A 22,402-nucleotide genomic window follows, 5' to 3' on the forward strand; every position below is an offset into this window, starting at 1 on the left:
AAGAAGGGATAATAAAATAAATTTATTTATTAAACACTTTAAACATGGTTCACAAACAATGTAGCTTTTAGCGAATTTCATTGACATTAGTTATCAAGGCATATTTCAACAATAAAATATTCATAAGTTTTATAGCTAAACTCAATCGACATAATATTTATTTGTTGAGATGCGTAGCTTCGATCGAGTCAAAAGCTTCTAACTTGACATCCAACCTGAAAAATAAAATTGTATTCGATTTTGAAAACGAACGTTATGATCTAAATATTGTATGTAACTTACATTAAAGTTATAGATATGTAGTGTATACAAATATTTTGTTTTATAGTATTCGTTGTATATACGAATAAATATTGAAGAGAGTACGAAATAATGAAGAAGAATGCTAATCGTACCTACCTGTGTAGGTACAATACGCGGGGCAGAAAGAATTTGAGAGGGAGATGTAGTTGAAGAGAAGATCTAATAGTAATTCGACAGGTAAGATAAGTGAAGTCGACGAAGCTGTTAGGGGCCCGGGGTCGCATACGTGTATCCACTGATGAAGAGCAATCTTATCGGTGTGTGATCCTCTCAATCCTCACTAAACATCTTTCCCGTCCATCTTATTTTGCAAATCCAGCTCACCATTCTCGTGTAAGGCGAACGGTAGGTCATACCTTCTTTTTTTCCTACCTAAGCTGAGAGCCTGAGAGGCTATTTCAGCGTAACCTTAACTAGTAGGCGAGCTCACGGGCCTCAAACCTGACGACGTTGCTAACACGAACCCTAGCAAGAGTAGTGCTTCGCAGAATTTACCACCGGATCGGAAACGCGACCCACTGAGAAGATCCGACGAGAAACTCAGTGGGCTGTGTCTGAGGGTTAATTTACTTGTCGAGCCCTTCGTCGCAAGCGACGGGTTCCACGAGAACGATGACCGGTGCCTAAAAGTACCGTTAGTGGATCGGGAGGAACCGAAATGACGTGTTTGGGGCGACGTCGACTGCTTTCCATTCTGTCCGCAGGATCGGGAATGTAGTTACTTTATCGAAGTGGCGTCATACCGAATCACATTACAATACTGATAACATGGACTATAAGTAAAACAGAATTTCTCACTTTTCGAAGCTCGCCTGTATTTCGTTGACCTTGGACGGATGGCAGACGACGCACACGGTGGACTGAGACAAGTCGAAGAGCGCCGGCAGCCAGCGCCGCGCCGCGCCCTGCACCGCCTCCGCACTCACACACGAGATGGCGCTCACCAACTCTCTGCGGGAACAGACCGACTGGTTATTCGATACTTTTGAAGTCGTCGTGGCCTAAAGGATAATAAGACGTGCGGTGCGTTTGTGTTGAGCGATGCACCGGTTTTCGAATCCCAGGCGGATACCAATTTTTCTAATGAAATACGTACTTAACAAATGTTCACGATTGACTTCCATTGTGAAGGAATAACATCGTGTAATAAAAATCACACACTCGCAAAATTATAATTACAATTACAAATTAAATTACAAAATTTTAAACACGGGTAGGTACTACCGCCCTGCCTGTTTCTGCCGTGAAGCAGCAATACGTTTCGGTTTGAAGGGAGGGACAGCCGTTGTAACTATACTGAAACCTTAGAACTTATATCTCAAGGTGGGTGACGCATTTACGTTGTAGATTTCTATAGGCTCCAGTAACCACTTAACACCAGGTGGGCTGTGAGCACGTCCAGCCATCTATGCAATTAAATAATAAAAAACTTATTAACATTCAAAATAGAAGTAGATACTTTTGAGGAAAAAGAAAAAAATGCACACGTTTTTGTAGCTGCTTTTACTCAGAGTAAATCCACCTTTATGCTTCGATGTCGAAAAAAAACTGGTCTGGACGTGAGTGTACTTTGGCTTACTTATGTAATGTAGTAAATATGAAGTATTTAATTATATTGCTTACTTGTTGTATTGTTCTCCGACCCGTTCGACATACTTCAGGAGGGATAAACCGACGACATCGGCAGGACTTTTCTCGTTCTCCACTACCTCAAACAAAGAAGCACTTCTGGCCGACGTGAATAAATCGTGATCAAATTCTCCACCGTCCAAAAATTCTTTCTGATGACAAAAAAAAAACCGACATTTCAGTATTGTTTTCGCCACTCAATATTTTATGACCAAAGTCACTCTGCCTACAAATTCGTTCAGCTAGTTTCATTTAGTCATTTCATATTTACACATTTGAACATACAGCGTGTTACTTTTTCGAAAAAAGTGCACTTTGGCTTAGTTACTGAATCATATAAAATCCTTAGAACAGTTTAGTTGTAGTTATGATATCGAAAAATTATATACAGCCTCGAATGGCAGCACACGAAAAACTTTAATGTTGATCATCCAATATATTATACCTTATAGAATGATTAACTGTACAATTGAAAACATAAGTGGATGATACAATTTGCTAATTTTGAGAAAGCGAGCAACAAACCTTTGTTACTTGTACTTTTTCTTCATACATATCTCCTTCATCATATGCAATTTCTAAAAACAGCCTTTAAGCTAAAGTTTTAAGGTCTAATGCGGTTTATATGTTTAACACCTTCATTCAAAGTAAAAACTAAAAAAAAAACTAAAATCCACTCACGTCTTGAATTTTTTTTACTCACCAGTATACTAATGGCTTTAGAATAGGCAGCGACGACGCTCGTGGCGCGATACAGCGATAGTATGAGTCGACCCTCGTTAAGCGACGCTCGTATGCCGTAACCGTAGGACAGGCCGGAGCCACGGATTTGACGCCACATCGGACCCTATGGTTGTCAAAGGAAATATTAAAAATACATATTTTGTACTTAATAGTCACAGCCCACCTGGTTTTAAGTGGTTACCGAAGCCCGTAGACATCTAGAACGTAAATGCGCCACCCACCTTGAGATATGAGTTCTAAGGTCTCAGTATAGTTACTAGGGCTGCCCCACCCTTCAAACCGAAACGCGTTACTGCTTCACAGTAGAAATAGGCTGAGTGCGGGCGTACCTCGAGCTGCGTGAAGTAGTTGATGGCGACGAGTAGCGGCGCGACGGTGCGCGCGTCGTGCGTGTCGGGCCCGGCGCTGAGCTGCGTGAGGAAGCACGACTCGACGCCGCCGACGCCCACCACGAACCCGCCGCTGCGCTCCTGCAGCAGCTCCGAGTCGAAGTACAGGCGAGGCCTACACGTTATTATAATCTATTATCGATATTATTGAAATTAAAGACTTAACGATTAAAAGACTATTTGGCTTGAGCGACATTTTTTGGAACATTACAGGAGTTCCGTGCCATGTAAAGTTTAAAATATGAAAATAAATATCTTAACAAAAAGCTTCTTCAGCTATTCAAATGGTTATGGCAACTTAATTGAAGTTCCATTGAAAACATCAAACTGTTAAATCTATGCTAATGCTAAATCTTGCTAAATCTATATATATAAAGAAGTATATATATATAGAGAGAAAGGTAGATAAATATGAAAATGCCCGGAATTAAATAAAAATAACAATTTTGTTTTTCCTTTGATGAGTCCCCCGTCGGACGGATCCTTTTGTTTGTTTTAAGTTTATTTTATACAAAAGTTTAGGTCTTTTATTTGTCGATTGAGGCACTACGAATTCTGCCGGGTCAGCTAATTATAAATAAAACGCAACTTTGATTACAAAGCGGAATGTCGCTTAAAAAAAATAGGCTTTCACTCCTCGATATTATAATCAATCATTTGTGTATTATCCTACGTATTCATGACTGCGAAGTAATCCCGCACGTGTTTGCAGTAGACAGTCGTTATATAGTGCAATTTAATCTTCGATCTAGTATGCCCGTAAGCTCAAAATCGTTTGTACTTATATTTATATAAAGTTTCTACATTATGTTCCTAACAGACGACATTCTAATACTGTAGAATAAAAATCTACATGAAAATTTATGTATTCAATCGTAATAACTTTTTCATTACATTGACTTCAACAAATATCAATCGCAGAAAATAAATACATATAAAATGAATGTGGAACTACTATTACATATTTTATTCTATTACTTAAATGAAAATATATTTTGTGGAGGTATACAATATCACAGATTTAGGTCGGGTCGTACTATACTACGCATATCCGTCCATTTTTAATAAAACGACCAACGCCATGTACTGTATTTTGATTATGTTTAATTCCGGTTTTCATAGAAATATAGACCTTAAAAAAAACCCATATGATTCAGATTACTGGTGACGTACACATCCTTATTTCAACGAAACTAACTTTTTTACTTACTCAAGTGGCGTTATCTCGTTCTCTCTCACGAACCGTTTCCACGGCTCAGCGCTGAGCTTGTACCGATCGAAGTCCGCGGCCAGGTGTAGCCAGGCGTTCGCAGTTAGATTCCTGAAGGATCTCCTCGCTTCGTTGAGTATATTCTCAGCGCAGTCTCCACCGGCGTTCAGTTTTTCGACAAGTTGCTTCAGGAACTTGAGCTGCCTCAGGACCGAGCACCAGTGCACGTTGCTGTCTTCGCAGTACACGTAGTCCCGGAGGGTCGCGTACGCCATTGTGTTACCGTTCCTGCGAAACTTAACGAACAAAGTATAGTTGACGAGGTTATCCCTCTGCGTTTCAGTTTGAAGATTTCTGTTTATTGCTTAGGTTGGTGGACGAGCTCACGGCCCACCTGGTGTCAAGCGGTTACCGGAGCCCATAGATATCTAGAACGTAAATGCTGCCACCTACCTTGAGATATAAGTTCTAAGGTCTCAGTATAGTTACAACAGCTGTCCCACCCTTCAAACCGAAACGCATTACTGCTTCACGGCAGAAATAGACAGGGTGATGGCACCTACCCGTGCGGACTTAGAAGAGATCCTACCACCAGTAAAGTAAAGAAATAAGAGATCGGAGACCGGGCTATATCCAAGCAAATACCAGATTCATGATGTGATATCTTGCTGATGCCTTGGTAAATGCTTTAACATCAGGTAGATACTAAGGCCGACTGCCTATTGTAATAGCAATTATAAGCAATTTGTATAATAATACTACTGTATGTGGGAACGTAAATCTGTTCCATCCACTAAATCTTATATTCCTCAAATAAACAACAGCTATTTTTGGCAAATGGTGTGATAGAGTAAAATAGAAAATCCCTGATAGTCTTCTAGTGCACCCATATTGCCAGACTACAAACAAAATTTTACATTTTTTTTACAATTGGCTAATTTTGAACATTAATCACTATTCTATTGCCAGACTTTAATTTTTCCAACTTGAGTTAGATCACACTGGCATAAAATTGCTTTTTAAGAATATCTCTTACCAATTCATAGTATATAGCGTCTACTTTACCTGTGCGCCTTCGTTGATCAACCTCTGAGCGAAAACCAAGAGTCTCTCTTTAGTAATTTCCGCTTTGTAAAGAACTTCATACAAATGGTTAACTACTTCTTCATAATCTTTTGGCTCGCACTGAAATGAACAATAATTTCGTTACAAATTAATATACCATTCGCAAATAATATGATTTTGTATTGTATTGTAATATATGTATTTACTGTCTAATATGATTTGAATTATCAGCAGAGAGCAGCAGACATACTAGTCGCAACAAAATTATTATTTTTTTATAAAAATCAACAATCGTTTAAGCGATTAATAAAACAAACTAAAGTAAGGGTGAAATGTATTGTCTAAAGCAGTCTTTCTCAAAGTGGGCGATAACGCCCCCTTGGGGGCGTTTGAAACCTAGAGGGGGGCGTTAAGGGGCCCAGAAAAAAATGGGGGGCATTGATATGGGTTAGGGGGGCGATGTATCTAATTTCATTTACTTTATATAGTATTTAAATTTCACTAAAATTAAAACCCATCTACTACACAATAACGAATAATTAGTTTATATTTCTACCCTGTATGATGTTATAAAAACTTAAAATACTTAACATAGATTTCGTAGGAGAGTCCGCACACCGTGTAAGTTGTAACAATTGTAACAAAAAGTCAAGTTGTGACAAGTTTCTGCGGATAAAGGAACATGATCGATGATAGTTAAAAAAATAGAGCAATTTTACCTTAATTACATTGCACCAGAAATTATTTTAAACATTAGAAAAAAAACTACTATGCAGAGTTTTAAAATATTATACATACGTAAACTAACATAAATTGAGGTTTTCTTTACTTTATCTCTTTTTTTAACATAAGGGCATTTTACAGCATTTTCCTAGCATTTTATAAGAAATTACTAATGTAAGAATCATAATTTTTTATATAAAATGGAAATACGTATATAATTATTGTTCAAAAAGTTGTCTTAGAATATATTTTTTTTACAATTAACCTATTACCGTCCAGTGTCAAGCATTGTTCACTATTTCTATTCAGTAATAGGTCGGGGAAAAAGTTTCTACGCATTTTTTAAGAAAATTCACAACATTTTTTAATATAGTTTATTTACATTTAACTAAAGTAAGTATGTACCATTTTGTTCGATAACTTTTTGCCATCATGTAGGTAGGAACATGATCTCATTGCTATAAAAATTTTGGGGCTTTTGATCAAAATACCAATTGTCGCGCAATTGGTTTTGGCAGTCCTCTCTTGATGTTAACCTGACACTGCCTAAAGAATTCTGAAGAGACCGAAACAGGTGGAAAACTGTTGGTGCAAGGTCAAGACTATACGGCGGATGCATTAACACCTCCCAGCCAAGCTCTCTTAATTTTTACTGAGTGGCTAAAGATGTCTGAGGTCTAGCGTTAACATGATGAAAAACCACACCCCTTCTGTTAAGTAATTCCGGCCGCTTTCTCTCAACTTCTTGCTTTAATCTCATCAGTTGTTCGCAGTAGAGTTCAGAATCGATGGTCCTGCCTGGTGGTAACAGCTTCTAATGAATAATGCCCTACCAATCCAACCACACACACAGCATCACCTTGTTGCGAGTTAACCCGGGTCTCGCCACAGTGGTGGCGGCCCGCCTACATGCCGACTGCCGTGAGAAGCTCTGCGGCAGGCCATCGGCGAGGCCAAGTCTCAGAGCATGAAGACGCTCCTGGAGACGCTCGATTACGATCCCTGGGGGCGCCCGTACCAGACGGTACGCAGAAATTGCGACCGCGGGCGCTCCCGGTGACGGAGCATCTCCAGCCTCAGCAGCTGCGGGATATTGTCTCCGGGCTGTTCCCGCGGATGGAGAGGGACTTCGAGCCCCCCTTCATGGGCGTGCTGCCACGCAATGACGTGAGCGGTGATGCCCCTGCTGAGGTGGTCCCTCCGAGGATCTCGGAGGAGGAGATCCGTGCGGAGCAGTTCGGATTCAGGGAGGGCCGCTTGATCACCGACGCGGTGATGCGCGTGCGCGCCCTCTCTGATGAGGCTGGGGCGGGGTTGCACTGGCGGTGTCTCTGGACATCGCCAACGCGTTCAACACCCTGCCCTGGTCGTTGATCGCGGGGGCGCTGCAGTATCACGGCGTCCCTGCGTATCTCCGTCGGCTGATCGGGTCCTACCTCGAGGATAGGTCGGTCGTGTGCATCGGGCACGGTGAGACGGTGCTCCGCTTCCCCGTCGAGCGCGGTGTTCCACAGGGGTCGGTCCTTGGCCCTCTCTTGTGGAACATCGGCTATGATTGGGTCCTGCGGAGCGCCCTTAGCGCTCCTCTCCCGGGTCTGAGTATAGTTTGCTACGCGGACGACACTTTGGTCGTGGCCCGGGGGAAGGATTTGCGCGAGTCTGCTCGTCTTTCCGGCGCGGGGGTGGCCTTCGTCATCGGCAGGATCCGACGGCTGGGTCGGGACGTGGCGCTCGATAAATCCCAGGCCCTGTTGTTTCACGGGGCCCGGAGAGCGCCGCCTCAGAGGGCCCACCTCGTGATCGGAGGCGTTCGCGTCGAGATCGAGGCAACTGGGTTCCGGTACCTCGGTCTTGTACTGGACGGTCGTTGGAGCTTCCGCGCTCACTTTGAAAGATTAGGTCCCCAACTGATGGCGGCCGCCGGCTCGTTAAGTCGGCTGTTGCCGAACGTCGGGGGGCCTGACGTCAGCGTCGCCAACTCGACATTCGTCAAGGTGGGAGATAGAGTTCTACAACTTGGTAGTTTCCAACAAACCCTACTATGAAAAGTTGGTAGATCTACCACCATCTACCACCCATACTTTTCAAGTTTTTTAGAGACCCTCCAATAAGAATCTGGCATCCTTAATTTACTTTTTGATTGGATAAGACATATTTGAACTTTTTTTATTAGAAATCCAATGGTAAAACAGAATTACAGGCCGCTAATATTCTTATTTTTCCCATAGTTGAGAATATTTTTTATTGTAATGCATCTTTTTTAATTTTCGACGAGGAGAATTTTCTTCATTTTCACTTACACTTTCACTCATTTTGATAGTGTTCAATTGAAACGTTTTAAAAATTACAATCAGTTATTTGTTAATTGAATCGGGCTAGATATAGAGTTCAATATTATTTTCATGGAGGTTTGATTTGAACTTTTTGAAAACTTCAAAAGTTGGTAGATAAAGTGGTAGGTTTGATTACGACACTAAAAGTTGGTAGATCTACCGAAAAGTTGGTAGAGTTGGCAACGCTGCCTGACGTGGTGGTGCGCCGCCTCTACACGGAGGTGGTGCGGTCGATAGCACTGTACGGGGCTCCCGTGTGGTGCCATGCCCTGACCCGCGACAACGTTGCGGCGTTGTGACGTCCGCAGTGCGCGATTGCGGTCAGGGCAGTTCGTGGATACCGCACCGTCTCGTTCGAGGCGGCGTGCGTGCTAACTGGGACGCCCTGGGACCTGGAAGCAGAGGCGCTCGCTGCGGATCACGTGTGGCGATGCGATCTCCGCTCCAGGGGAGAGACACGTCCCGATGCGGCGGAAGTTCGAGTGCGGAAGCTTCAATCTCGGCGTGCCGACGGACCGTCGAGGCGATCCGCCCGGTCCTCTCGGACTGGGTAAATCGCGACCGAGGAGTCTCACATTCCGAGCGACGCAGGTGCTCACGGGACACGCGTTTTTCGGTCGCTACCTGCACCTCGTCGCCCGGAGGGAGCCGACGCCGAAGTGCCAACACTGCAGTGGCTGCAACGAGGACACGGCGGAGCACACGCTCGCATACTGCCCCGTTTTCGCGGAGCAGCGCCGCGTCCTCGTTGCAAAAATAGGACCGGACTTGTCGCTTCCGACCGTCGTGGCTACGATGCTCGGCAGCGACGAGTCCTGACAGGCGATGCTCGACTTCTGCCAGTCGACCATCTCGCAGAAGGAGGCAGTCTCCTCCCGGTGATGGTCACGGGGCGACCTAAGGGGGTTGAGGCTGTGCCGCACGCTACCGTCACTCTAGCGCGCTAGCACCAGAAGGACGGGAGGGCGCGTCGGCGGCTGCGGACTGCGATGCGGTCCGCTTTTTCGTCGTCGCTGTCGTCACCGAACATACTGTAGAAGAGCAACCCGGTCGGCGGTGTATCGCGTTCCGACCCGGCAGGCTGGTTCTGGCCCAGCGGGGTATCCCGAAACACCAGCGACATCGCCCGGGCGGCTTGGTAGGGCCGCCGTACCGCGGAGACCGACGTCGTTGGTCGTCGACTATCGCCTCGACGACCCGTCGGTCGGGCGTCCTCGGAGTAGCGCCGCATGTCTGGTTGTAGTGTTGACCGCGGGAACCCCTCTACTCTGACCGGGTTCTGACCCCGGACGGAGATCGGACGTCGGGTGTAAGAGTGCAGGGGAGTCGTTTAGTGGGTGGGCCCTAAAATCCTTGGGCCCACAATCTGCTCTCAACATCTGCAGATCGTTGAGTCTCACATACCCCGCGCGCCACCTAGGCGCAGGGACCTCGTAGGAGGTTCGGACCCTTTCCGAAAAAAAAAAAGGATCGCCACAGTCTGTGAAGCCTGACCGGCCTTTGACCACAACCTTTTTCGCACGTCCCTGTCGTACATGATCCAATTTTCATCTTCTTCAAAAATGGTTCGGTTTCATTACGTCGTAATAAAGAGTCACAAATGAGTACACGGTTTATTGGGTTTCTATCAGTGAGCTCTTAAGGTACCCAAATATCGAGCTTTTTTGTGTACCCAGTTTTTATTCAAATGCGCCAAAACTGTTTTGTGGTCAATTCCCAGTTCTTCAGTTACGTCGTAACTACTGATATGCCGATCTTGCTCCACTTTTTCAAAAATGACATCGATTTTATCCGTAATAGGGCGACCAGAGCGACGTGCATTTTTGACATCATAAGTTATTATTGTTAGTAGTATTATTTACTAGTCGAAATATAAAATTTTAATTATCTTATGATGAGAATCTTGTATTCATGAGAAAAATATTCAACAAAAATAGTTTCGTTCTAATAAATTCGTACAATAATAGTACAGTGAAATAGCAATGTATTTTGGTAATTCTGAATTTAAACAAACATGTTGATGAGAAGAATTCATTTTTACTTTGCAAATTTGTAAATACACGCTCTGTAGCAATGTACGTACATATAATAATATGAAGAAACAAAAATAGCATCTACAAATTAGTACTACGTGGTACTACATTTACTAAAATTAATACAACATTTATTAATAAAATTAATGAAATTGTGGTTATAAAGTTTTAGGGGTGTATAAAAAATGGGGGGCGCTGAAAAATAATTGATTTTCAAAGGGGGCGGTAAAAGAAATAAGTTTGATAATCACTGGTCTAAAGGCTGCTTATATTCAACTTCAAACCAAATTCTACACCTCATATGCGAAAATAGACAAATTGTTAGTCCTGAGACTCACACTTTGCCCTATATAAATATAAATCAGAGTGGGAGAGGGAGTGTAATGATCATATTTCACTCTCTTTTTCTGGTTGGATCCTTCGGAATCACTCTAGGTGTTTTCAGGACTCCCAAGCACCGGTCACCGCCCTAACTAATCAACAGACTTTCAAGCACAGGTCACCGGCAGCCCACACACACACAGTCCACTGAATTTCTCAGTGGGTCGCGTTTCCGAGCCAATGCTAGATTCTGCAAAGCACTGCTCTTGCTAAGGCTAGTGTTAACAAATTCTCTCAGATTGAGCCCATGAGCTCACCTACCCGTCCGGGCTTAACTGGAATAGCCTCTTAGACTACCAGCCAATCTCGTATCTCGTATGTCGTATCACTCTTGTTAGAGCGGTCGTGGTCGTCATTCAGTATCATTGGAGTGGGCAGATGTTATGCGCCTCACGAGCAATCGCCACTCCTCGCGGTTTGTGGTGAGCCTGGTACACTCATGCAAACCGCCAACTGCCGACTTGATCTGGTCGGTCCATCGCATGGGCACCCTTCCACGCGAACTTCTTTGAGAACTCGGCATTAAGCCGCGTCTTTCGGCGCTCGTGCATGGACGTATACTATCATTTTTTGGACATGTCTCCCGGCGAGGAAATGACTCCATAGAGCGCCTTGTCGTTCAGGGCAGGGTGGAAGGCACCAGCCAATAGGTAGGGGAAAAAATGTCTCGTAGACTCACCCAAGTCTTAATTCTGATAAAGTTGCCGAACTTTCCAACGCTGAAGCTCGCGGATTCATCGAGGCCTATATTGTTACTGAACATGACAGTTAACTGTTCGGTGGCCGATATGATTTGTTCGTGCGGTATCAGTGTGTCGTCGCGGTACACCGGACACTCGGCTAGACCGTTCAGGTGCAGCGGCAACCAACTCCGGGTCGCAGCGTCAACTGATGACGTATCCATTATAATGTTTATCTGCCGACAAAAAAATAATCACATTATTCTGCGCCTATTAACCGGCTATTTATCAAATATCATTATTACCCGGCTATGTATGAATATATCTGATATATAGCGGCTCCTGCTTACTTCCTCTTCTTATTTTTCTGCCTGAACTATCTTTCACCCTAACATTTGTTATGTACTGGTCCTAAAGTGTTACAAACTCTACCAGCATCTATCTTTTTTTATGTAAATCAATCATTTCACATCAAATATTTGATCTCAAACAGCATTTTTCAGATGTTTTTTATTTCAACTATCTTATAATGTTTCTACTTGGTGGTCATTCGGTACTGGAGCCTATAGGTATCACTGCGCGAATAGAGCTGCACAGATCAAATACACATAGTTAAATTACTGTTGTAAGAAATAATATTGGTACTCACATAAACGAAGTTAGTTTTTAGATTGTGCAGTCTGGTGTAGAGCGGCACCGCGTCGATATCGAAGTGCGGGCAGGCCTCCGCCCCGCTGCTCCAGGTCGAGATGGAGTGACACTTGAGGGAGTCGCACGACGGCACCGGGACGGCCGCCAGCGTGCCCGCCGGTGGAGGTAGCTGAAATTATAAAATGCATTCATTATAAACATCTAAAGTTCATTGGAACTACATTATTTTGTATTACTTTTTTATATTAAACAAGCGGCCCGCACCCGCTCCGCTCGGGTTTTTAACAAAAATTTCAACGATATTTGACGTTGTTTTATTTTTTTAAATAAAGGAACACTTATTGCGGCATAACTATAATAGTTAGACATACGCTGTCGCGACACTTTTTGTAAATAATAATGTGTTCCACAAAGTCGTAGTACATTATTTTATTCTATCATCAATAGTTTTCGCAGGACACGCGATGTAAAGAATATTTTAGGTAATTTTTTTACACCTTGAGTTACATTATTGGAGTTTTAGTAAGGATCCCTAATTTTTTTCAAAAAAGATTATCTCGGGAATAGTGTAGCTTCCAAACAGTGAAAGATTTTTTCAAATCGGTTCAGTAGTTTCGGAGCCTATTCAATACAAACAAACAAACAAATCTTTCCTCTTTATAATATTAGTATAGATTACATTTTGATATTCAATTTAGCATATGAAAATTAAAAAATACACTTTTTTATTGCTTAGAAGGGTGGACGAGCTCACAGCCCACCTCGTGTTAAGTCGTTACTGGAGCCCATAGGCATTTACAACGTAAATTTGAATTTTGAGATATAAGTTCTAAGGTCTCAGTATAGTTACAACGGATACCTTAAGGTCTATTATTATATGAATAATTGAATCCAAATTAATCTAACTTAGTCAACATCAACTAAATGACATCTTATTAACTACTTGCGTAATAAATAGATGGCGCCACGGCATAAACCTAACTACGGTTTCATTGTAAACAGTAAGTATACTTACCGCCAGTTAAAATATTGATATCTCATGATCTTCTAAACAATAAGTTATTGTACATGAGACACAGTTTTAAGCCGTAACTAAATGATCAAAACCCGAAAATATTTTTGTAGTATAATTTTTAAGATTGATGTTTGTCAAAGTTGTTATGAAAATTGAATAAATAGTGTAGCTGAATAAAAAAAATTCAAAGTATCAGAATATCTACCGATTAATTTACTCGGTAGGTTGAATTAATTAATTCCATACAATTTTACACTACCCATGCCATCTTGCCCCCAATCGGCCTCATCCCATGGTCGGACGCGGGTTGTTTAGTCCAACCCTGAGTCCAACTCTGCCTACCGCCCTTACTCGTAGGCAGAAGTGAGGCGATTTCCTCCTAACAAAAAAAATGCTATCTATGCACTTTTGTATTCCATTATACCTCCTGCATACTTACCTCATTAAATTGAATAGCATCTTCTAGTTGCTTTGCTTTTTCGGCGAGACCTTTCTCACCTAACAAAGCTCGTTGATCTTCTATCCTCCGTTTCTCCTCTTCGGCCATTCTAAATCACAAAAATGCGAATTCAAAACCAATAATGTAATTATCTTTTAAATAAGTTATTGTGGATCTCAATTGAATTATTATGATCACTAATCACTACTTGTATGAAATAATCTATACATATAAATAAAATTGGAGTGTCTGTTTGTGTTATTGTAATAACCGTTTTTTACTACATGCATATTAATATATATACGGTACGTACACCAAAATAACATTTTTTACAATTTTTGTCTGTCTGTCTATCTGTCTGTTTGTTCCCGCTAATCCCTAGAACGGCTGGACCGATTTTGACGAGACTTTCATTAATAGGTAGCTGATGATATAAAGAGTAACTTAGGCAACTTTTTTTAGACTAGCTTCGCCCCACGGCTACACCTACGGTACGACAATAACCGCGGGTAACATCACGGAACAGCTATCAATAATAAAGTTTTTTGTTTCCGAATCGAAGCGAGGGCGGGTCGCTAGTAATATATATATTTTTTAATTACTTTATCATAGAAAGGCGTATTTAAAACTCGGTTTGCTTCGTACCAGTTTATGTCAATATTAACAGCTAACAAAAAATATTTATCAAAGCACTTGTGAGCATTAGAGCATAACTTTAATACGTTACCCTTAATAGTATGTTTGCAAAAATAAACATCCTAGCTTTTGGATTCGATATCAATATTTAATCGGGTCTTACTTTTCCTGCATCTCAATGCTCGGGGAACCAACAATAGTAATTACGTCTTCATTAAAATATTTACGTAAAAGTTCCAACCAGTAGTCTGACGATTCTTCCATTAAATCTTGAAGATCTTTTTGAGGATTCATACGAGATATGAACTGTGAACAACACATTAGAGTATTGTTAGATGATTCTATAATGAGTAAGAAAGCTTGTTTGTAAACGAAATTTCGAATTCTAAATACAGTCTTTTTTTTATAATTGAATACAATTAATGGGAAAATGTATAAAATTGTATACAGGGTGTTTTTTTTTTAGAATAATTCTAAGGAAGCAGATAACCTGTAAACATTTAGTCAAGTGTGAGCTGTCTAACTAATTTGAAAAAAAAACATACATCCTGTTCATTCTGGGAGTACAGAGAGTCTCCGATGCAGCGGAATGCGATGGCCTGATGCGGCTTAGCCTCAAGGCTGGCCGCGCTCTCCCGGAGTTGTTTCTGCAGTAGTCTCTTCAAACGGACCATGTCGATGGGCTCGCCGCCACTACGGACATGCTCCAGACAGCGTCTAGCTTCTTCTTTAGCTTTTTCCAATTTATCAACAGGCACATTATCTAATTCGATTTTTATCAAGGACGCCATATTCTCAGTCAAATTGTAGGATACCTGGAATTATTAAAAAGTGAATTACATTTGATTAACTGATATTATATTGCAAAGAGTCCAAAAAAGGTTTGTTGTGTTATTTTAAAGGTCTTATTCAATATGGTGAAGTTGTTCATAAGATCCAATGTACATGTAGTTTTGTATTGTAATGTTAAAATTGAAATTTTAATGTATTTTTTTTCTAGTGAAAAATGTAAATGGTTTTAAAATAGTGCTAAATAATTTTCTTTTGTCATTTAGGTTTAACTTACATCACCAGCAAGGGCATCTTCCCTTTCCACAAGGCAGCGCTGTAAGGGCGCGGCCGCAGTGTCACACAGGTATCGAAGTAGAATCGCGCAGCCAGTCAATTGCTTTAAACCTGATGGATCCGAGAGGACTGGACCTCGCCATCCAAACATTATCTGAATAATGATAGTTGTTTCTTGTTAAAAACAAAGTACTAAATGAAAAACAACAAAAATTTAATAATGCTTCAATTTAATTTTCTTTTCACAATTCCTATTTGAGCTAGAAATTGGAGCTTGGTACAGCACTTTCGTGATATAATTGCTGATAGTTCAGGCCCAGTCATTTACCATTTTTTCTATGATGGAAAGATTTTTTTATTGTAGTATTAAGCAGCATTTGGTCTACAAGGGTATTTCGTATTGATGACTTCATTAAAAAAAAAAAAAAAAATTTATTTTTATTGCTTAGACGGGTGGACGAGCTCACAGTCTTCATATTAAAAGATTTTTCACCTTGTTAGTTTTAGAAGCTACAAATTGTGCAGCACAAAAAATTTTCTTTATTAAAATATGTTATTTTCGTTATGTTAATTGAATCAAAATTGCTTCAAAGTTGTATAAAATTCTTCTACAGATGAACGGCCGTCTGGTGTAGTGGTAAGTGACATGGTCACTACACAAGGGGGTCGCGGGTTCGAATCCCGCCAAGGGAAGATATTTGTATGATAAATATAGTCTTTTCCAGGTTATGGGTGTATATTAAATATATGTATGTGTATAATAAAAATCTTACATTTATTTCCGTTATCTGGCACCTGTATCACAAGTTCTTTATGAACTTAGCACGGGCCCAGTTAACGTGACGTGATTGTTAGTAAATATTTATTTATTTATTATTATTAAAAAAACAAGATATAAATAAATCAACCTTCATATTTGTGCCACTTCCACAAATTCATACATAATTTGTCAAACAATTATTGTCTGATTACAGATTGCAAAGCTGGCTTGCTTTTGTTTTATATTATTTTGTTTTCACAACAACAATTATACACAAAAACATAATATAACAACAACAACAATTTATATTATTTTATATTAGTCTATAACCAACTTAATTTTCAAAAATGAATTTTTAAAGACTAAATATAGATATTATTATAAAACAATACCTGTCCGCAATCTTCAATATCAGCCGGCCATTGTTCCCTCAGCTCTCCATAAATTGGTGGTCCCGGGATACTCTGCCAGGGTTTGACCCATTCTTCTTGCTGTTCTGTTTCTCTCTAAAAACACAAGATAATTATGGAAATGGTTGGTTTCTCTCTTTAATGTGAAGCTAATAACCAGTGTCTACAGTTCAAGTGGTGTAGTGTAACTAGTATTATACTGCACATGTCAGTGTAATAATAATTTGTAGGTATAATTTGTTTAACCAGGTCATGCGGTGTGTGCCAATAAACTAATTTCAGCCCATATTTAAATAAGAAACTCAATAAGTAACAATTTTCTTAAATTGAAACCTGTTTTAGTTTTTGCTAGTAGCTTGAGTCTGACAGTTACTTAAAAATTAATGGCCATTATTAATGACATAAGAAATAGATTACAAGTAGGTACGTAACTTTTTGGGATATCTATATATCTTTTTTTTAATTCAGAAGAACTAAAATTGATACATAGTTGAAAAGTTAATTTCACTCTATCATGTCTAAAACTTGAATATGGTATGCAGTAAAGTAGTTTAAATTAAGTGAAGTCACCTTTGCAATGATGTCATCTTCTACAATTGACAATGACGAAAAAACGTCGCTCGCCTGTATTTGTCCCGCCAGAATAATAGTAAGGTTTTCCGATCGGTAGAATTTCTTATGAAAGCTTCTTACCTAGAAGATTTTTCACATTAATGTATATTTGGTGCGATAATCTATAATTATTCAAATCATCAATTTGAATCAGTATTTTGGGAAGACATTAACAATATAAATAATGATATTACAATTTACCTTATTATTAATAAATATGATAGAACTTGAGAATTATCTAAATGAAAAAAATTAAAGTACAATTTTTATAAAATTTCAGATATTTCACAATTATTGACAGTAAAATTTGGAAAATCTGTTTTTCAAATGTTGTTACCATAAATAATGATATCTGCATTAGTTTGTTTTGAATTTGCTGCCAAAATCCTTTGCAAAGCGCTTTACCTTTCTCTCCCCAAAATATAATTATCTTATCTGAGAGATCCATGTCAATTTATTGTGAACTATAATGCATTAAGATTTCCAACATGTAACATCTACTTTGCATAAATTACATAAAAATGTAACATCTACTTTGCATAAAGTTCCTATGAACATTCACGTTGTGAATTGGTTTTTTTCTATACCCTAATCACTGGTACCATTGAGGGACTATTCCAGTTCCACCAGTTTATTAGGAATGCACACAGGGCTCGGCCTGAGAACACTTGCTAGCATCTCACCCTACCAAGAGCACCGCTTTATTGAATCTATAACTGTAATCGGAATTGCGAGGCACTGAGTTAATCCGGCGAGAAACTCAGGGGTTGTGACTATCGGTTAGAGGTCTATGGGCACTAACGACTCTTAATATCAAAGGTATTGTACCGTCTACCAATACAAAATTTGCATCATATGTGATTATTATTTTTGACACCGACAGGTGAACGAGCTCCTGTGACCTGTAACCTGTTTTCAAATGAATAACAAAGCCCAAAAGAGTGTGTATGTCATTACCATGAGACATGAAGTTGATCTTTCAATTTTATTGTATAATGCCTGTCCCACCCTGCAAAATGGAACCCCATGATTGTTCGACCAAAATATGGAGGTAGAAGCTACCAGTACAGATTTACAGTACTCCACCGTAATAAATCCTATAACAACAGTAATAAACACAATAGTAATAAATCTTATAACACAAAGGCTTACTTACTTTTGCATTATCAGTTGATGTCCTAAGGTTCTTCATGATACCGCCTGTTTCAGCAGAGTACCCAGAGTTTGGATACATAGCACGTAACAATTTCAATTCACATCTATGAAACACATTTTAAAAAATTACACAATTACAAAAATCATTGTTTTAATACAATTATACATGTAATTAATATTATTTTGTTTGCTAACCTACTATCAGCTGAATTTTCACGACCCTGCATCTCACAATATACAACACCAGCATCTTCTCCATCTCCATCAATATGATGTACCTCCGTAATGAACCCTTGTTCTGTTAAGGTTGGATGTAAAATATGATCGATGTATATTGGCAACAATGTTAGCATTCCCTCGTCCCCTGCAGTATATATAGTGTAACACGTGTGATCTGTGTCGGTCCATGCATTCGTACCATGTGCCATACAACGATTTGCAAGTTGGTCAAGTACACCCTTGTAAGGGTAGCGTTTAGAACCCAAGAAAACAAGATGTTCCAATGTATGTGGCAGCCCATCATCATCATGAGCTTCTGTTGCTGTAGAACACAAAAAAATCATTATTTAACATTATTTTTACAACAGTATGCTATTGTCAACTGAGATTTTTAAGATAAAACTGATAATTTATTTTCATATGTTATAATTAAGTTCTTTTGAATAATCTACACTTATAAATGCAGTGAAAATTATTGATTTATTGCAATAATTCTTAATTTAAACCAAAATTATCCATGGAATGGAAATATTGACAAAGTTCTTTCACATAATCGAGCTATAATTTAGAGGGAGGGGTATGGGAAATAAAACATAATTCATGTTTCCAGTGAGTATGAAAATTATGTAGAGTTAACTTATAAACTGACCATAATTATAAACATCTTCAGTCTACAATATCTTCAATAGATTTGCAGAAGATAATAATCTAACTGATCCAGGTCTTTTCTCCATTATTATAATTAAATTTACTATTTTTATCTCAACAAACAGTTGGAAACTAAATCTCTACCGAATCTGATACAGGTTGTAATTCAAAATCCAAAATTATTGAGTGAGTTGTTTACTTGTTGTGTACTTTTAAGTTGGTACAAAAATGCATAATTGTTTGAGTTTGATTTAGATGCTAAACATGTAATTCAATAATAAGTACATACCTTCAAATAGTTTTTACGTACTTATATTTTATTATATAGTATTTTTTTAATGCAATGTTGTAAAAATTACCAAGACAGAAGTACCCGTTCACAAGCGGTCCTTCGACATCAGCTATTATTACTGTAAGTCCTGTTTTTTCCGACACGTACTTGTTCACAGGAATTATGTCTGAAGCTTTCGTTGAAGATATTAACTTAAAATGAGACATTTCGCCTACTATTTAATTTCGGTCTATGAGGTTAACCTACACTAGTATCTCCTTAAGCCAGTAGATTGTTTTGAAGTTCATTAAAATTCATTTGTAATTGTAACGTAGTTACGTAGTGTAGTACGGCTTAGTAACCATAGCGATTGGAGGCATCTAAAATATTCAAGTCGAATTTTAAAAATATCTCGATGATTTTGCCTTAGTCGACTTGAATCGATCTGGAGATTGTCACGAGACACCAATCACGATTGAAAAATCTCAATTTTTTCATTATAAATTGATGAATATGAGTCCACAATATTCACTCCAGAAGACATAATTTATGCAATCATGGATACGAAAGCAATTGCCCGGAAATAAGGACGACCGTATTTACTATGAAGACGTAAGTATGGCTATGACTTTCCCCTACCTAATCGTTATAAGCTAATAGGGCTGTTCCAGCTACGCGTGGACGGATAGATGAGTTCACGTACTTAACTTGAGAGAATTGCCTAACACTAGAACTAGCCCTAGTCAGAGCAGTCGTTCCTTGAATTTTTTCACAAGATCGGAATCGTAACCCACTCAAAAGATCGGGCGAGAAAGTCATTGGGTTGTGTTTAAGGGTTTTTTTTTTGGATAGGGGTCCGAACTTCATATAAGGTGTCCGCACCTAGGGAGACACAAGTTCACGTATCGCTCCGCTTTTGCAGAGTAGCGTTGCGTCCTCGTCACCAAATTAGTACCTGACCTGTCGCTGCCGACTGTTGTTACTACGATGCTCCCGTTTTGATCCCGGGTGGAGATGTCGGGAGAGAGAGTGCAAGGGGAGTTGTTTGGTGGGTAGAACACTAAAAGCATCCTTGGGCCTACAGTCTGCTCCCCACATCTGCAGATCGTCAAGTTGCACATACTTCGCATGCCTTCGAGACGCGGCCACCTCGTATGAGCTTCGGCCTCTTGCCGGAAAAAAATTGGGCTAGGTTTCTAGTCCAACTTTTTGTTTTCTCTAAGTTCGACGAGAATGGTGGCCGGTGCTTGGAGAACATCGAGAGTGGATAAAAAGGATCCGGCCAGACATATTTGGGGCGACGCCGACTTTACGTTGCCCCGTCGCCTGGGTCGAATATTTAGTTATAGGCGGCCATAATTAGAGAATTATGTTGATAGCTACTTTTTCAAAGAAGTCTATGAAGTCAAGAGTATTAGTAGCATTGAGTTAGTAAAATGATGCAAATAAGTATAAAAAAACCATGAACCAGATGATGAGAAAAAAACCCAGATGAATATACTGCCCACCTGATGGTAAGTGGTTACAACGCTCATGGACGTCGGCAATACCAGGGGCAGAGCCAAGCCTCTGCACATATCTGAGTACTCTCCGATATTTGTATCCATATACCGAGTACGTAAACATATACGTATGTAAATCCCTCACATACGATTGAACGGATAGTTGAAAAATATCTCGATTCTTGAGTCGAAAAATGGACCACTGTAGAATCGATTATAATTTTTAACAGATTGCGACTAATTCGTTCGTGAAATCATCTTGTACTAGGCCATCACTATACGTGTTATGTCATTCATTCATTTCGATTTCTGTGGGTCTTGAACTAAATGAAGTGGTACTTCATGCCTTAACAAAGATTTTGCGTTTACAAAGTACAGGTTCCACCTGTCGAAGAGTAGTCTTCACATCTTTTATAGGTGGTAGGGCGTCTTGTGATCTCGCATTGGTAGGTTTTTTTTTTTTTTTCCTACCTAAGCTGAGAGCCTTGAGAGGCTATTTGAGACGCAAATTGCGTATCAAACCATTGTCTAAGTCTTAAGATAATTAATCAAAATCTTCAAAATCTTAAATTAAATTGTTTTTTTTTAATATATTTGTTTTTTTGTCGCCTAGGAACGTCTATATCCTATAATCTATTTCAGTTTATTTTATAACAAAAGTTTAGGTCTTTTAATTATTGATTGAAGCACTACGAAGTCTGCCGGGACAGCTAGTCCCTTATCAATTACTATCCGTATTCACGGTTTATTTATAGAACATACACCCCGCGAATTAAGAGCTTTTACTGTACGAGTATATACTTATTATAATTTATACTGTACACTTGAGAATTAGACCTTATGTTTCAAGGTGTGTGGCGGTATTCACGCAGTGATGCGTATGGGCTCCAGTAACCACTTAACAATAGATGGGCCGTAAGCCAGTTCGTAAGAGACCCGCCTCAGTGAGCTCTTACCCTCATAGCAAAACGTAATATAAATGGATACGCATGTCAAAAGCAGGACAAAAGCGTAGCGTAGAGCGCCGAACCTTGTGAAGTCAACATACCGTTCTAACAGGTACCTACTAATTTATACCAAGAAGTAATCATGGATTTTGGTATGAATGCTAAGATGGGCCGTTAGTCCAATATAAAAGAAACTTCGATCTCAATTCAATCAAAGCCAAAGAACCTAAACCCCTCGATCCCCTCTTTAGTCAAACAATACACTAAGTCACGAAGGTCAATATCCGAAATTGACCTTCCGCGCTCATGTAAAACGTGCTTGCGACCGCCCCGCCCTTATGCTTGGTGAACTTTACCTCGTGATCTGCAAGCGGAGTAAAAATGTAGCTAATTCTCTGGACAAACCGTGATCCCTCAAATTACAAGATGCGCGTCACTATTCACTCTGTGACGAAATAAATTCAATAACATTTACGCTGATAAAAAAATAATTTATTTTCAGGATTTTGTTGTTTACGAATACCAAAACTAATCGCAGATAAAATAATTCCAAGATAATAAAAATAACGATAAATTATGATC

The 22,402-nt window shown here is 39.7% G+C and overlaps 1 protein-coding gene across 1 annotated transcript; it reads right to left on the reverse strand.

The window, feature by feature from the left end:
* Positions 1–9: 9 nt before the first annotated feature.
* LOC101746531 (uncharacterized protein C05D11.1) lies at positions 10–20,006 on the reverse strand. The gene is made up of 18 exons (XM_004929181.4): positions 19,460–20,006; positions 18,429–18,774; positions 18,235–18,337; positions 17,037–17,159; positions 16,449–16,562; positions 15,298–15,450; positions 14,777–15,046; positions 14,395–14,537; positions 13,596–13,704; positions 12,140–12,310; positions 11,490–11,726; positions 5,341–5,460; positions 4,276–4,571; positions 3,006–3,180; positions 2,636–2,779; positions 1,927–2,084; positions 1,102–1,254; positions 10–215 (listed from the first exon to the last, which is right to left on the reverse strand). The coding sequence occupies exons 1-18, from the start codon at positions 19,596–19,598 to the stop codon at positions 158–160; spliced, it is 3,012 nt and encodes a 1,003-aa protein (XP_004929238.1). The 5' UTR covers positions 19,599–20,006; the 3' UTR covers positions 10–157.
* Between the last annotated feature and the right edge of the window lie 2,396 nt (positions 20,007–22,402).

This window comes from Bombyx mori, chromosome 4, assembly GCF_030269925.1.
Source record: "Bombyx mori chromosome 4, ASM3026992v2".
Lineage (NCBI taxonomy): Eukaryota > Metazoa > Arthropoda > Insecta > Lepidoptera > Bombycidae > Bombyx > Bombyx mori.